We start from the raw sequence: 14,986 nt of genomic DNA on the forward strand, positions 1-14,986 counted from the left end.
CTTTTGAGCCTAAAATATTGCACCTTTTCACAATATTCTAATTTTCTGAGATTATGGATTTGGGGTTTTCATGAGCTGTAAGCCATAATCACCACAATTATGACAAATCACGGCTTGAACCATCTTGCTTTGTATGTAATGAGTCTATCTCATATATTAGTTTCACCTTTTAAGTTATATTACTGGAATAAATGAACGTTTGCATGATATTCTAATTTTTTGAGTTTCACCTGTACATATTGGTTTATTTATTTTGTACTCCCTTTATTATTATTTTTACAAATAACTCAAAGTGGCGAACATCCAACACACCTTCCTTCTCTTATTTTCCCCACAAAAAAAAAACTCTGTGAGGTAGGCTGGACTGAGAGGGAATGTCTGGCCCAAGGTCACCCAGCTGGTTTTCATGGCTCAGACGGGACTTGAACTCAGGGTCTCTCACTTTCTAGCCTGTTGCCTTAATCACTAAACCAAACTGTATATGCATGATTTTTCTACTCCCAGGCTTCATCCAAACTTTCATGTCTGCCATACCTGGATTGCAAAGTTTCAGATCAGCATTAGTTAGCAATAATTAGCAGATCCCAAAAGCCGCCACCTTCACTGGGGCAGTTGCTGCCTGCACCACCCCACTACCTTCTCCACTGGCTCTGTCCCACTGTCTCCTCCCTGGCCAGGCATGGTAAGCTCCCTTTTGGCAGACAAAGCTACACCATCTGCCATGCTCATCCTGGGGCCATGTTCTTGCTCAAAGCCTGGATCCCAGGCAAGCAGCAAAAGAAAGAGGACGGCAAACATCAGCTGGGGAGGGGGGGGCAGGCTAGGTAGTGGCCGAGTGAAAGGTGGTCACAAAATGCAGAGATAGCGGGAAATAAGTGGGTGGAGGTTATTGAAGTATAGGCAAACGTGACAGGACGGTGGAGCCTCATTCTGCTGAAGGGAACTTGCCAGGCCTTCCTGAGGAGATGACAGTGATATGGAGCCAGAAGATTGCGCAGGACAGAAGAAGTGTGAGGTCCTTGCCTAACAACTGCAACCAGGATTACCAGATCACTAAGCAATGCAGTCACGTGAGGTTTCTGCCGACAACCACTTTGCTTAGTGATAGAAATTCCAGTTAAGAGAGAGGTTAAGAGAGAACTATCCGTATGTTCTTCTACTCTACATTTATAAATATGTTACATACATTACTTTTGTTTTTGTTGCAGAAGTCTCTCAGCCAGGGGTGGGCTTCAAAATTTTTAGCAAGTGGTTCTCCGCCCGATTGCTGGGTGGGCGTGACTATGGTGGGCGTGGCATTTTTGTCCTTCCCGGACTCCTGAGGCTTTCTACGAGCCTCCGGGAGGGTGAAAATGGCCTTCCCAGGTTCCAGAGGCCGGAAACAGGTTTCCCGAACTTCCGGTAGGCCTGTTTCCCCCTCTCCCAGCACCCTGCACTTACCTGCATCCAAAACGGGCCCTGTGGAGAATCCTGGGAGGGGAGGGTTGGGCGGGGCTAGCCAGGAGTGAGATTTGGGGGTTCTCCAAACTGCACAGAATCTTAGCTAGAGGTTCTCCTGAACCCCTGCGAACCCCCAGCAGCCCACCCCTGCTCTCAGCCATTCCTGAGGCATGTCTGAGAAAAATTAGATCATGCTAGAGATCTAATTGTAACAAGATGCTCAATGATTCTCTTTGTCATCAACAATTTATATATAAATTATGGTGCTGGCATCGTACATCAGGAAGATCCAGTTTTAAGTCTATCCTTATTCTCATGGGTCAGCATTCTCTTATGGGCAGCCATTCTCTCTCCCCCTAACCTACCTCACAAAATTATTTTGATACAATAATTCTCTAGATAAGCTGCCTTGAGACTGTAAAGGAAAAATAGATTAAAAATGTAAATAAATATTGGCCAACACTCAAATTGTATATATTAATATTTAAGTGCTCCAATAAGTTATTGAGAGCGCGACATTTTACGTTGTTTCATTACCGGTTATATGTCACCTACTTCCTTGTACTTAATCGTTTTGATGAATGTTCAGAAGCATCTATATAAACACATGCACTTACCTCTATTTTTCCACTTGTTAAATACAAAACTCCCAGATTGGTCCAGGCGACAACATTCTAAAGAAAAGAAAAGGGTTTTCAAAAGATGAATTTAGGATGCTTGTAGTCTCCTTTAAAATAGATGCAACTATCAAGAGTACTTACAATTTGATCAGCTTGAATAGATTTAATGAATGCATGTTGTGCAAGAGCATAGTTTCCAACACCTAAAAAAAAATACAGATTTATCTGTAACACCCTCTACAATAGGTAAAACTTTAAATTGTGAAAAAAGAAAAACAGGTTTACATTAAAAACCTACCTTTGCAACAGGCTACCACACCAAGGGCATTCCAGTAGAGATGGTTTTTACTGTCTAATCGCACTGCTTTTTTCAGGCACTGGAAGAGACCGAGACCTCAGTATTGTAATACAACACTGTGTTAATTCAAAACTCTATTGAATGTTATATACTTAAAGGGTCCCTGAAGGATTAGAGCATACACAGAGTGTGACCTAATTCAGCTTTTGTTAAATTGCTGTTGAGGGAAACTCCATTGTAACCTAACGTGCCAACTGCATAGATAACACCTCTAGGCGAATTGCCAAGCTTAGCCTACCAAAGTAACTTCTTGTGAAAAGTAAAAAGTGGATTCTGCCAAGTAACCTTGCTTGTAACTTGAAATGTGTGTTCAGCATTTCCTAACAAAGCTATGACTTATACGTCAGAAAATGTATTTCTTTCCCCTTCTAAGGTCTATTGTTTTCGGAGCGCTGAGAAAAATCATGAGGTTTGCGAAACATGAAATTATATTTCTATATAGCAATGATGTTCTGTACAAGCTATGTGAACTATAAGATGTTTGGAAAAGGTTTTTCTTTGGGCGCGCCTGTTTTTCTCTCTGCCTGCTCTATTAAGGTGGGAGACAAAAAGGCTGTCCAGTCTTTTTGTTTTCTTCAGAAAATAAAAGTATAGGCAAACGTGACAGGGCGGTAGAGCGTCATTCCAGTGGGGGGTTTGCCATCTCTACTGCATGTGGGAGGGGCAGATACGATGGGGGCCTAGGGCCAAATTATGTCCGGGGGATGCGGGTCTGCTGTTTAAGAGCGATAGTGTGCTCCGACCCTCATTGCCCCTCTCACACCCCTGGGTGCTCAGGAATACAGGACCAGGGTCTCCGGCTGGTATCGCTTAACGCCAGGTCCGTGGTATATAAGGCTCCCCTCATTTATGACCTCATACAAGAGGGGAGAGCGGACCTGGCGTGCATTACGGAGACCTGGTTGGGCCCTGAGGGGGGTGTTCCCCTCATTGAATTATGCCCACTAGGCTTCCGGGCGTTTCACCAGCCAAGAGCCCAGGGCGGGGGGGGGGCGGTTATTAGGGAAAGTCTTGGACCTCAGGAGGTCACTGTGCCTCAGATAGGCAAGTGTGAGTCCCTCTTTGTGAAGTGGGGCCTTGGAGTCCAGGTGGGCTTTTTTGTTACGTACCTGTCTCCCTGCTATGGTTCATTGGCCCTACCGGAGCTACTGGATGTGTTAGCTGGATTGACGGTTGATTTCCCCAGGCTTATGGTCCTGGGGGATTTCAATCTGCCTTTCATTGGCGAGACATCCGAGTCAGCTCGTGAGTTCATGGCTTCCATGACGGCTATGGACCTAACTCAGTTAATCCAACACCCCACTCATAACAGGGGACACACACGTGACCTGATTTTTGTCTCTAGACAGTCAATGAATGATCTAGATTTAGGGGATATTTCAATCCAACCTTTGTCATGGTCGGATCATTTCCTCCTTAGGCCTGACTTCCATACTGCCACCCCTCACCGCAGGGAAGCGGAACTGATTAGATGGTTCCACCCCAGGCATCTGATGGATCCTGAAAGGTTCCTGATGGAGCTTGGGACTTTTCCTGAATCCCTTCCTCACAGTTCGACCAAAGCCCTAGTGGAAGCCTGGGATAGGGCGGCCACTGGGGCCTTGGACTGCGTTGTGCCTTTGCGGTCTCTGACCCAGTACCGATCCCGGGTAGCTCCCTGGTTTACCGAGGAGCTCTGGGAGATGAAACACCGAAAAAGACGCCTAGAGAATGATTGGAGGGCCAGCCGGTCCGAATCCGACCGAACACTAGTAAGAATTTATATTAAATCCCACTTAGTGGTGATAAAAGCGGCAAAACGGCAACATTTTTCCACTCTTATCGCGTCCGCAGATAACTGCCCAGCTGCCCTGTTTAGGGTGACCCGCTCCTTACTTAATCAAGGAACTGGGGAAGACCCCTTGCATTGGTTGCGTTGGTTGATGATCTCTGGCGGGCCCAGGACAGGGGTTGTCCTGGTCCTATTAGACCTCTCGGCAGCTTTTGATACCATTGACCATGGTATCCTACTGTGACGACTCGGGGGTTGGGAGTGGGGGGCACCGTTTTGCGGTGGTTCTCCTCCTACCTGTCGGATCGATCGCAGTTTGTGTTGACTGGAGGGCAGAGATCGACCCCGAGACGCCTCACTTGTGCGGTGCCCCAGGGGTCAGTTCTCTCACCCCTCCTGTTCAACATATACATGAAACCGCCGGGCGAGATCATCTGTGGTTTTGGGGTACGGTATCATCAATACGCCAATGATACCCAACTTTTCATCTCTACCCCAAACCACCCAAACGATGCCCTCGACGTGATGTTCCGATGCCTGGAGGCTGTACGGATCTGGATGGGGACGAACAGGCTCAAGCTCAATCCCTCCAAGAGTGAGTGGCTGTGGTTCCTGTCATCCCGATTTGTGCATCTTGTATCATCTTTGATGATAGAGGGAGAAATTTTACCCCCTCAGAGAGGGCCCGCAATCTGGGAGTCCTCCTAGATACGTGGCTTAGTTTAGAAGAACATCTGACGGCCATGACCAGGGGGGCCTTTTACCAGGTTCGCCTGGTATGCCAGTTGCGCCCCTTCCTGGATCGGGATGCCCTGTGCACAATCACTCACGCCCTCATCCTTTCTCGTCTGGACTACTGTAACACTCTCTACATGGGGCTGCCCTTGAAGAGCACCCGGAGGCTTCAGCTAGTCAAAAATGCGGCCGCGTGGGTGTCATGGGGGTACCTAGGTGCTCCCATGTTACACCCCTTTTAGGCGGCCTGCACTGGTTGCTGATTGTTTTCAGGGTGCGATTCAAGGTGTTAATTATGATCTTTAAAGTGCTCCATGGCTTAGGCCCAGGGTATTTGCGAGACCACCTACTGCCACCGGTAGCCTCTCACTGTCCAGTACGATCCCACAGAGTTGGCCTCCTCAGGGTGCCGCTGGCTAGGCAGTGTCGGCTGGCGACCCCTAGGGGGAGAGCCTTCTCTGTGGGAGCGCCTTCCCTTTGGAATGAGCTGTCCCCGGAGCTTCACATATTTCCTGACCTCCGGTCCTTCCAGCGCGCCCTAAAAAGTTGGCTTTTCCAGCAAGCCTGAATAAAACAAATTATTAATTGTTAATTTTAATTTAATTTCTAAATCTCATTGTAAATGTCTATTGGTTTTTCTTGGATATTCTACTTAAACTTACTTTTAATTTTTGTAATATGTGTTTTTATGTTGTACGCCGCCCTGAGTCCTTTGGGAGAAGGGCGGCATATAAGTCCAATAAACCTAAACCTAAAAACTGATTATCAGTAGCCTCGTGTTCAGAATTTCATTGAAATTATCAGATTCTGAGCTGAATTCAAAAACCTTACAATACTATTCTAAGGAATATAGCATTTTATAGCTTGGAGATGCTACAAAACAATAGGCTTATATTGTATATTGTATTGAAGAAATTACCTGTATTGATCTCTCTAAAAGTTCATTGATTTCATTTTGGTTACTGTCTGTGGCTGTAAGATGCTGGACTTGGTTATAATAATTTATTCCAAGATCACACCATGTATTTGGTGAAGACATCAGTTTCAGTCCTCGGCCATAACATCTGCAGAAACATGGATCGTCCAATGAACAGAATTACTTGTATTAGCAAAACTGATGGAAATGGAACTATATACTTAAGGGTGCTTTTAAGGATTGTTACAAAACTTTCCTATCCAATAGCAACACTGCTCAATGCAAACAAGTAGACATTGAGAAATCTGAATAGATCTTAGTCATGTGGCAATACTGGTGCTATGAAATAGGGGCCATTTTGCTACTAAAGAATCTCAATCATACATTCATTTTTAATAAAATCAGAGTATAACCAATTCAATTCAAACATGCATTTCTTTTCCCAACTAGATGTGTACCACTTTACTTTCTCATATTCCATGATTATTATTTTTTCTCCAATGTCCCTGATTACAGTTATGCTGGTTATTGGCTATATTCATTCTTAACCCTTAAGATTTTTAACAATTTGGCATAACAATTTTTGCTCAATTCTTCAAAGTTATTTAGTAAATTTATAATCCACCATTCTGCTTAATTACGCATTTCTTAAAAGAAATGCAAAAAACCCTGTAATAAAATCAATGAAGTTACAGCAAACAGTTCATTGTTAATTAACAATCTCTTAATAAATAAGATGCACTTTTGCCACTTCCTAAATATTAAGAGACAGGAAGGCAAAAACAACTCCCAAGGGAAAGCATTCCATAATCTGGAAAGTCCTTTCCCATATGCCATATAACCAAACTTCTGGAAATCTTCATTGGGCCTCCCCTGTTGGTTGAAATGCCTGGACAGGTTCAGAGGAGAATAAGCAATCACTCAAACACACTCACACTTGTAGGTTTGTATAAGGTCCATTACCTTCCACCAAGACTGAGCAGATCACTTTTTTGGAGCACACATTTCTCCATGTTCTGGCCCAAAAGAAAACCTGAAACTTTCACATTCACTTTGGACGGTGAAATAACACATACACAATTACAGGCATCTCCAAGCAACTTCCAAAGGCAGGATACTTCTGGACGATATTTTGCTGCCCTGAAAAGAAAAAAAATGCATACAAGGTCATAAAGCTATAACCTATTTATCAACATGTGGTCATCTGCAGACTAAGTATATGTTGTCTCATAAGGAGAGGCCAAAGTCAAGAGAACCATGGTCATGGTCATTAATACCACAATGCAATAATGTATTGATTAGTCAATTGAATATTAAGAATATACATCAGAAAGTGGGTCATGATTCAGAATGGCCATGAGTTTCTAGTTGTTAATTTGATTAAAAATCAAGAGTTTGAATCCACAGTTTTTATTCTGTTAGAGCAGGGGTGTCAAACTCGCATTGTCATGTGACGTAGCAGGACTTTTCCCTACTTCGTTAAACAGGACGTGGATGTGGCCAGCACGTGATGCATCCAGCCCATGAGCTTGACAGCCCTGTGTTAGAGGGAAGATCTAAGCAAGTAACAGAGCTCTATTTACAATACCTCTAATCAATTAAAGTAGCAGTGACACCTGTTTGGTCCCTTCTACATCGTAGTCTTCTGATCCTCTGACTGAGGAAAAACTGAGTTGCAATTTATATTTGTGGGAGTTAGGGTTGATAGGCTGTGTGCCATTTACTGAAAAAGAGAGTATCTTTCAAGTCAACAATGAAGAATGGCTATATAAGAATACTAACCGTGCCAAAAAACCAAGTGATTGTTCTACGTAGTCCAAAGCTTTCCCATCCAGATAGTTAGCAAGAGCAGACTTTGCCATCATGAGATAACACTCTCCCAAACCTGTTTTATTTTATTTTTTAAAAAAAATGGTTAAGGTGTAATAATATTACAAGCAAACATACATTAAGCACAAGGTATCAAATGCCAGAAAATATTTGATATGCCTTTTAACTAAAATAAAATTTTTGGGTGCATAGGAACAGAAATGTGGCAATCAATAATTAAATGCACAAAAGAAATTGAGGGGGAAATATCTTCAACATTTTACAATTTTACATTTGAAGTACAGAACTAGAAAAAGGGAATTGTTATTTTAGGGAGTCAGAGTTAAATGAAACATTTAAGAAGTGATTTTACCAGCAATTTACTCATTTCCCATGTTTAGATGACTCAACAGTTCCTTGCATAATTAAGGCAGTTAAATTTCAAGAACCAAATAGCTATTCCTGCAATTTTTGAAAAGTCATATGTTTTATTAAATTTAGAAATGCCTAGAGACAAGGAATGGAGGCAGGGAAATGTGTTGAGTGGGAAATTATACTGAAATAACAGCTTAGCAATAAATATATTGCACATAAAATATATAATTACCTTTCAATGCAGGGACATAATCTTTTGATTTCTCCAAAATATGTTGATATTCTGCAATAGCCTCTTTATATTTCCCAAGAATTTGCTCAATTGCAGCAGCCTTATAAATACTATATATGGACTTGGGGTTGAGTTCTCTTGCCTTTCGAAATGACTTCAGGGCTGTTGTGTAGCCTCCTCGACTCAGATAGGCCTCTCCTAGAGCTTCCCAACAATTGGGGTCCTTTGGATCTGCTCGCAGAGCTGCCTGCAAACTAGACACATTGACAACCCAGTAATGGGTTCATAAGCAACCTTTTATTCAAGTTTTTTTTTAAAAAAAAGTTTTATGTACAACATTCCATACAGCTAAAGGCAAATGGAGCACCAAATAAAAATTCCCACATTTGTAACGCTACATGATATTTAAAAACTATGTATAGACCATTTGTTGAGGCAATACCAAAACCTATTATGGTATCTCTGCTAAAACTAACTAAGAATAGTGATTATTTTGGCTAACCAGTTCATTTTTATAATTTAAAAAAAAATCACCATCATGATGAGGTTACTTGGTCAGTGTAAACTTCTTTATAACAAACAGACAATACTGAACTGTAAAAACTTAAATCTAGTAATAATGAAAAGAATGTATAAAATATATTAAAAATAAAAGAATAAAATAAAAAGAATATATTTCCAATATTCTTTTTTTTTAAAAAAAACTTCAAAGTACCACACTTTTACCTTAACAAGCACTCTGGGATTTACATTATGCAATTACCCAAAGAGGTAGCAATCGGTTGCTGTTGGTACAACTACAGGATGACTTGGTTGCTTCTGCAATGCCATGCTAAATTTTAATACAAAATACAAGTACACTAATATCTAGACGTACTCTCTGGCAGAGGATAAGAATTTTCTCAGTGCCTAGATCAGGGCTGTGAAGCTTGTGGCCCACATGTGGAATGGCCACACCCACGCCTGGTTTAGCGAAGGGGGGAAAAGTTGCCATATGTCACGGGATGACGCTGTGATGACACGAGTTTGAGACCCCTGGCCTAGATGAATTGTTCCATAATATTCCATTGGTGTAAGACAAAGATGCGCAATGTTTTATGCAAAAGGAAAGACATCATGATTACATTCCAGAACAAATACCAACATTCACAGAGGAAAAAGGAAGTTTGCCTTCTTTTTTAAAAAATAAATAAAAGAAAGTAATGTGTACAGACATCATCGGGCTACCAGCTAAGCTTGCCTTCTGCATAAAATAATGAAATGCAATTTGTAAGATGTCTTACTCTGCCACTGCTTGTGAATGTTGTCCCACTTTTAGATAATAAAGTCCTCGGCGAAGCCAGGCCCATTTTGCTCTCCCAGCACTTGCTTGTTCTGTTACCTCTGTCAAGATTGCGAGGGCAGTTTCCTAACACAGAAAAAAGCAAAATATTAGGGAAGATTTGTTATAGGGCAGATAATTGAGAAAAACTAGAACAAAGGTAAGACCAGCATTCTCAGAGTATTTCTTACATTTCCTACTGTAGAATTAAAAGCAAACACTAGAAGATTTCCTGTGAGAACTGCACACAACTTCAGCCTATCTAGAAGCTACACTGTACTCCTCTAAACAGGAAGAAAGGCTGACTTTAATTTCAAACGAATGCTAAAAATATTGCTAAATTCAAAAGTGCTAGCATTTTCCAACAATGGGCCATAGTAATTCATTGCTACATTCATTCCTGTTGTGTATTCATAATTACGAACCCACATGCTATGTTGCAGAGAATATGCCAACAGCAACCACAATTTGGCTAAGAAAATAAACTTGGCTTTTCCAGTTTTTGTCAAATTGTTGTCTAAGTGGAATTACTATGCCTTCCATTGCTATCAAAATTATGATGTGTAAAAACAGTCATCCAGACAGCTCCCTCTATTGGTTGAAAAATAACAAAATGCCAGATAAAAGAGGGGAAAAAACCCCCTAAATCTTATTGTCTATTTCAACTTTGATTTAATAGCAACAACATAATGCAAAGGTCAGAATTCACACAAAAAATCTCTCCCCAAAATAACCAGATTTTCTATAAATTATTCATAGCTACTATCTAAGCTATATTAATATATATTAAATAGTACTTAAATCCTGAGCAGGAACAAATTTAGAGTAAAGGAGTAAAGGAAGCAAATGGGATAGCAAACTCAGTCTGGGTGATTGAAAGTGTGATGCAGCCTACTCAGGGCCTTATTACTGCATCTGAAAGACAGAGGAACAAACACGGAGAAGTGTAGGAAGTGCCTGCTGTATTCATTTGTGTCCTGGATATTTCTGATTGTCGTGTCCAATGTCTCTATACAAAGTAGTCCTCGACTTATGATCATAATTGACCCTAAAATTTATGTTGTTAAGTAAAACATTTGTTAAGTGAGTTTTGCCCCATTTTATGACTTTTCTTGTCTCAGTTTTAAGAGAATTACTGCAGTTAATAACTCTGGCTTCCCCGTTGACTTTGCTCATTAGGTGGTCACAAAAAGGGATCACATGACCTTGGTCACAGCAAAGGTCATAAATATGAACCAATTGCCAAGCATCTCAATTTTGATCACATGATTATGGGGATGCTGCAATGGTTGTAACTGTGATAAACGGCCCGAGGTCACTTATTTCAGCGTTGCTGTAACTGAACAGTCACTAAAGGAAATGTTGTAAATTTAGGACTATCTGTATTCTGAAATAACCTAAATTTGTGGGAAACATTTGGGGATGAGACGTAACCGGGAAGCTCTAAAATAAAATTCTCTATTTATAAAAGTTGTAATTCTCCACCATAAGATACTTAAATATTTTTGAAACCTTGTTTTTATTTAGACTACATATAGCACTTTTGATTACTGATATATTAGAAAGTACAAATGAGATACTCTACCAAGTCTCCAAGTTCAGTGCTCAAGTCTACTACTGCTGCTCCAGTAACGCCATCTGTTTTATCTCTTTCAAAAGCCTTTTTATAGCAGCCAAGAGCTCTGTTTTTATCTCCAGCTACATCTCTGTAATATTGACCTAAATAATGGAAAGCCTCTCCCAGGAAATTGTCCAGTTTTGCTGCCTATTAAAAACAAGTATCAGAATATTTCCATTCATTATTTGCATCTGCACTAAAGCAGTTATGATGTACGCAGTAAGAATAAAAAATATGTCAAGCAGTTGCTTCCTAAAGCATCAATTTTATCATGGGCATTATAATACCTTTGTTAAAACTCTACATCTTTAGAACCAAGAGTTTTACTCCAAAGCCAAATGTGTTTACAGGAAAACACAATTGACAACTAGTTTATCCCTCTTTACCAGGTTCAAAACTGGATGAGATATACTAATAAAAAAAAAATCCCACTTGTATTAGTCCTGGGATCCTTGCATTGTATTGTCCTTCCCAGGGGTGGGTTGCTGCCGACGTTTTTGCCGGTTTGGTGTGTGCACAATTTTGTGTGTGTGCTCTTGCTTCGCTCGTGCACACATGCACAGTTGCCTATTAATAGGTCTGCGCATACACAGAACATTAAAAAATGGGGGAAAAAACATGCCGCCCCAACCAGGAAATTGGTTCAGAGGCGTGGCAGGCCTGGATCGCTGCCAGTTCCGGCGACCCAGGCCAGCAAACCACTACTGGTTCGTCCGAACCGGTCCGAACCAGTAGGAACCTACCTCTGGTTCTTCCAGCGGAGCCCTTATCTCAAATTCCCAACCAGCTGCCAAGACCAACAAGAGAAAGGAAATGGCCTCTAGTTTCTTTCCCAATGTTCTGGGTCTTAATCTAAATTGCTTAATCTTGCAGACAATATCCACAGATTTGGAGAAAGGGAAATAATTATTAATTGTGTGAAGTAGTGAATGATCTCATATTTTACCTTCAGAAACTGAGTGAGGGCTTTTGATTTATCTTTTCTTGTCTCCTCATTCATAAACCAGTATGTGAGGCCCAGCCAAAAATGGAACTCAGCTATTTCAGCTTCTTTTGCTATAGCTCTCTGAAAACTAAGAAAAAGAATTACTTAAATATTTAGATTGTGCCTTTTCTATAGCCCGCAAGAATGAATATGAATGTACCTCATTTCTGCCTGATGATATTCCTTTTGCCTATAACATATCAATCCTTCAAGGAAGTGGGCTTCTGCCAGGTCTGGATGTGCCAACTGAAGCTCTTGCACAATCTGGTATGTAGTACAATGTAAAATTCTCAGTGTTGTACACAACGTCATGTTTAAAATAAAAAGCAGACCAACTAAAAGAGAAGCATACTAACCTTCAAAGCTTCATCAGTAAGGTCTTTCTTTAGATAGGCCTGTCCTCTAAGCGCTATAAGCTTTGGATCATTATTTTTATCCAAGATCTAGAAACCAGAAATACAGTCAAAGTTCATAACGTTCAGTAAACTAAAGCCGTATCACAGATGGCTATATATTAATTATGTTGCCATTGAGGCATTTTTGAATCCCAATGACCACATAGCATGACAATCTAGCTCTAATCTGTTCTTTTAGATCTTCCAATGGTGCATTAATCACAAATATTAACAGTCCATACCAAATCTCTTACATAAGAATACTGGCACTTTCCAAAATACTACACTGCTTTGCGCTATGAATTATACAATTTGAGAATACTATTTTCAGCAGAGTTTACATAACTTCTCGGCAAACCGCAACAAGGTTTTATCATTTTATTTACTGGATGTGCAGAAAAAATAATAATCACTTCCTAGCACTGGGAGCAGGGATGGGCAGTAAAGGAAGGATAAACCAAACCCTAAGACTAAGTCACATCAGAAGAAAATTATCCACGAGCATATAGGAAAAGATTTCTTACCTTGTCAATGGTAGGTCTGATAGGGTCTGGAAACCCTATCAATGGATATTATGATCATTAAAGTCTCCTAGCCTCTACAACAAAGTGTCAATTCTGATCAAATGCTGCATCCCTGCCATTTACTTTAAAAAAAACTATACACATATCCATTAATCATATGGATGCCATTTGTGGGACCTGCCATCTCCAATTTGCTCAGCCCACCAGATGTATCACAGTCCATGTCCCTTCCATCAAAACATAACTTGATGGACCACGGAGTCACACGTTCTCTGTGACAGTGCTTATCATGGGAGACAATGGCAGGGGATCCCCCAGGGATCCAGGTGAATCAGGCACTTGCCTGATTAGATTTTCTTAAGATACTAAAGACCTACATATTTGTCTAGGCATTTGGGCCAGGAGGTTAGACAAGCTCTGCTATTGCTGATCTGTTTTTGTTGTGATTAGGTTTATTGTTTTAGCTGTGGATGCCATGAGTTTTATGTTACAGTTTATATTTTTATCCTTGTATACTATCCGTAATCAAGATAAATAAATAATGTCAAAGGTATCTCATCTCACTGCCCTTCAGCATTCTGTTAGTGCATTCTGGCTATCTTCCAGAGATTATGTTCAGGAGCCTGTTTTAGGACTTGTACATAATCATTTCTCTTAAGATACCTTTGTTAGAAAGACTTGATAATAATATTAGCTTTAAAATGGCTTAACAAACAAATAGCAGTTTAAGAAAGATGCTTGAGCATGAAGGAAAAGTTGCACAGTTCCTTAACATCTGACCATCAATTAATAATTAATTAACAATTAAGTACAATAATCCTAGCAGTCTATGGTAGATGACTTTTATGAAAAGGAATATAAAGTATACCTTATAAGTCATTGCAATTTGCTAAGGTTCAGAGACTGAATCTTAAGAGATTGGCTGGCTATTCTAAGAACTCAGCAATTACTTTGGGGGAATAAAAGATTTACATTGCTGGTAATATGCATCAAATTCTTTTGAAGGTAACATTCCCTTGTATTTCCTAAAGATAGCATGGAAAATTATATTCACTATATTTATGGAATCTAACTAATAAATGCTGATTACAACTGCAGCCCGGCGTGAGTTTTCTAACATTTTAAGTACCATGCCAGATGAAAGCATATAATCATTTTAAAAGTTAATGTGAATTGAGGGTTTTTAATTTACAAACATATAATTCCATTTGTTTAACATGTCCAGTCCTAGGTTGACAAAATATAAGATTACAAATAAAAGTGGTACAAATTGGTATCTTTGTGCCTTTATTCTCCCACAAAAATTAAGACCAAGGAGCAATCCAGATCTAATCATTGACTAACAAGCTAATATAGTTCCATAAACGAAGAGTATAATTGAGGCCCCTAATATTTTTTAAAGCTGACGCCAGATTTTATTAATGAAAGCCATTTTTAAGCTGTTCACATACCTGACTGAGGGAAGATATGGCTTCATCAGCATAATTAGCACCTGGAATTTTAATGAAGGCTCTTGCTCTGAAATGTTGGGCAATATTTTTTTGTTGCTGAATGAAACTTAGGTCATTAAGTTGTTCCAGATTCTTCAAAGCTGTAAACAGGTAACGTTTCTATATCATGATCATATATAGGCTTAAATGTTAAATAATCTTGTATTTCTAATTAGGAAGATACCAGTGATAAGGCTCCATAATTTTGTGACTTAAAAATAATTTGTGTAAAATATTTACCATATTTTAAAAAATCAAGAAAAAATACTCATACATCTGAAATCTTTAATATAACAAAACCCAATAAACCAATTCTTTTTAAAATGAAGAGTCTGAAATAATATTCACACATATACATACATAAATATATTAAAAATGTGTAAGTCCCCAGTACCAT

The 14,986-nt window shown here is 40.0% G+C and overlaps 1 protein-coding gene across 1 annotated transcript in view; it reads right to left on the bottom strand.

Annotated features, from left to right (window-relative positions):
- The window catches only part of SKIC3 (SKI3 subunit of superkiller complex), a 50,454-nt gene that overhangs the window by 25,615 nt on the left and 9,853 nt on the right, over positions 1-14,986 (bottom strand). Inside the window, exons 11-23 of the mRNA XM_081940929.1 lie at positions 14,551-14,690; positions 12,537-12,623; positions 12,341-12,444; positions 12,142-12,268; positions 11,163-11,342; positions 9,540-9,664; positions 8,257-8,510; positions 7,623-7,725; positions 6,804-6,980; positions 5,844-5,988; positions 2,359-2,437; positions 2,202-2,263; positions 2,058-2,114 (exon numbers count right to left, since the gene is read on the bottom strand). Coding sequence (XP_081797055.1) covers positions 2,058-2,114; positions 2,202-2,263; positions 2,359-2,437; positions 5,844-5,988; positions 6,804-6,980; positions 7,623-7,725; positions 8,257-8,510; positions 9,540-9,664; positions 11,163-11,342; positions 12,142-12,268; positions 12,341-12,444; positions 12,537-12,623; positions 14,551-14,690 — 1,640 coding nt within the window. The remainder of the gene's footprint in view (positions 1-2,057; positions 2,115-2,201; positions 2,264-2,358; positions 2,438-5,843; positions 5,989-6,803; positions 6,981-7,622; positions 7,726-8,256; positions 8,511-9,539; positions 9,665-11,162; positions 11,343-12,141; positions 12,269-12,340; positions 12,445-12,536; positions 12,624-14,550; positions 14,691-14,986) is intronic.

Source organism: Natrix helvetica, assembly GCF_964273705.1.
Source record: "Natrix helvetica genome assembly, chromosome: 2".
In the NCBI taxonomy this organism is placed as follows: Eukaryota; Metazoa; Chordata; class Lepidosauria; order Squamata; family Natricidae; genus Natrix; species Natrix helvetica.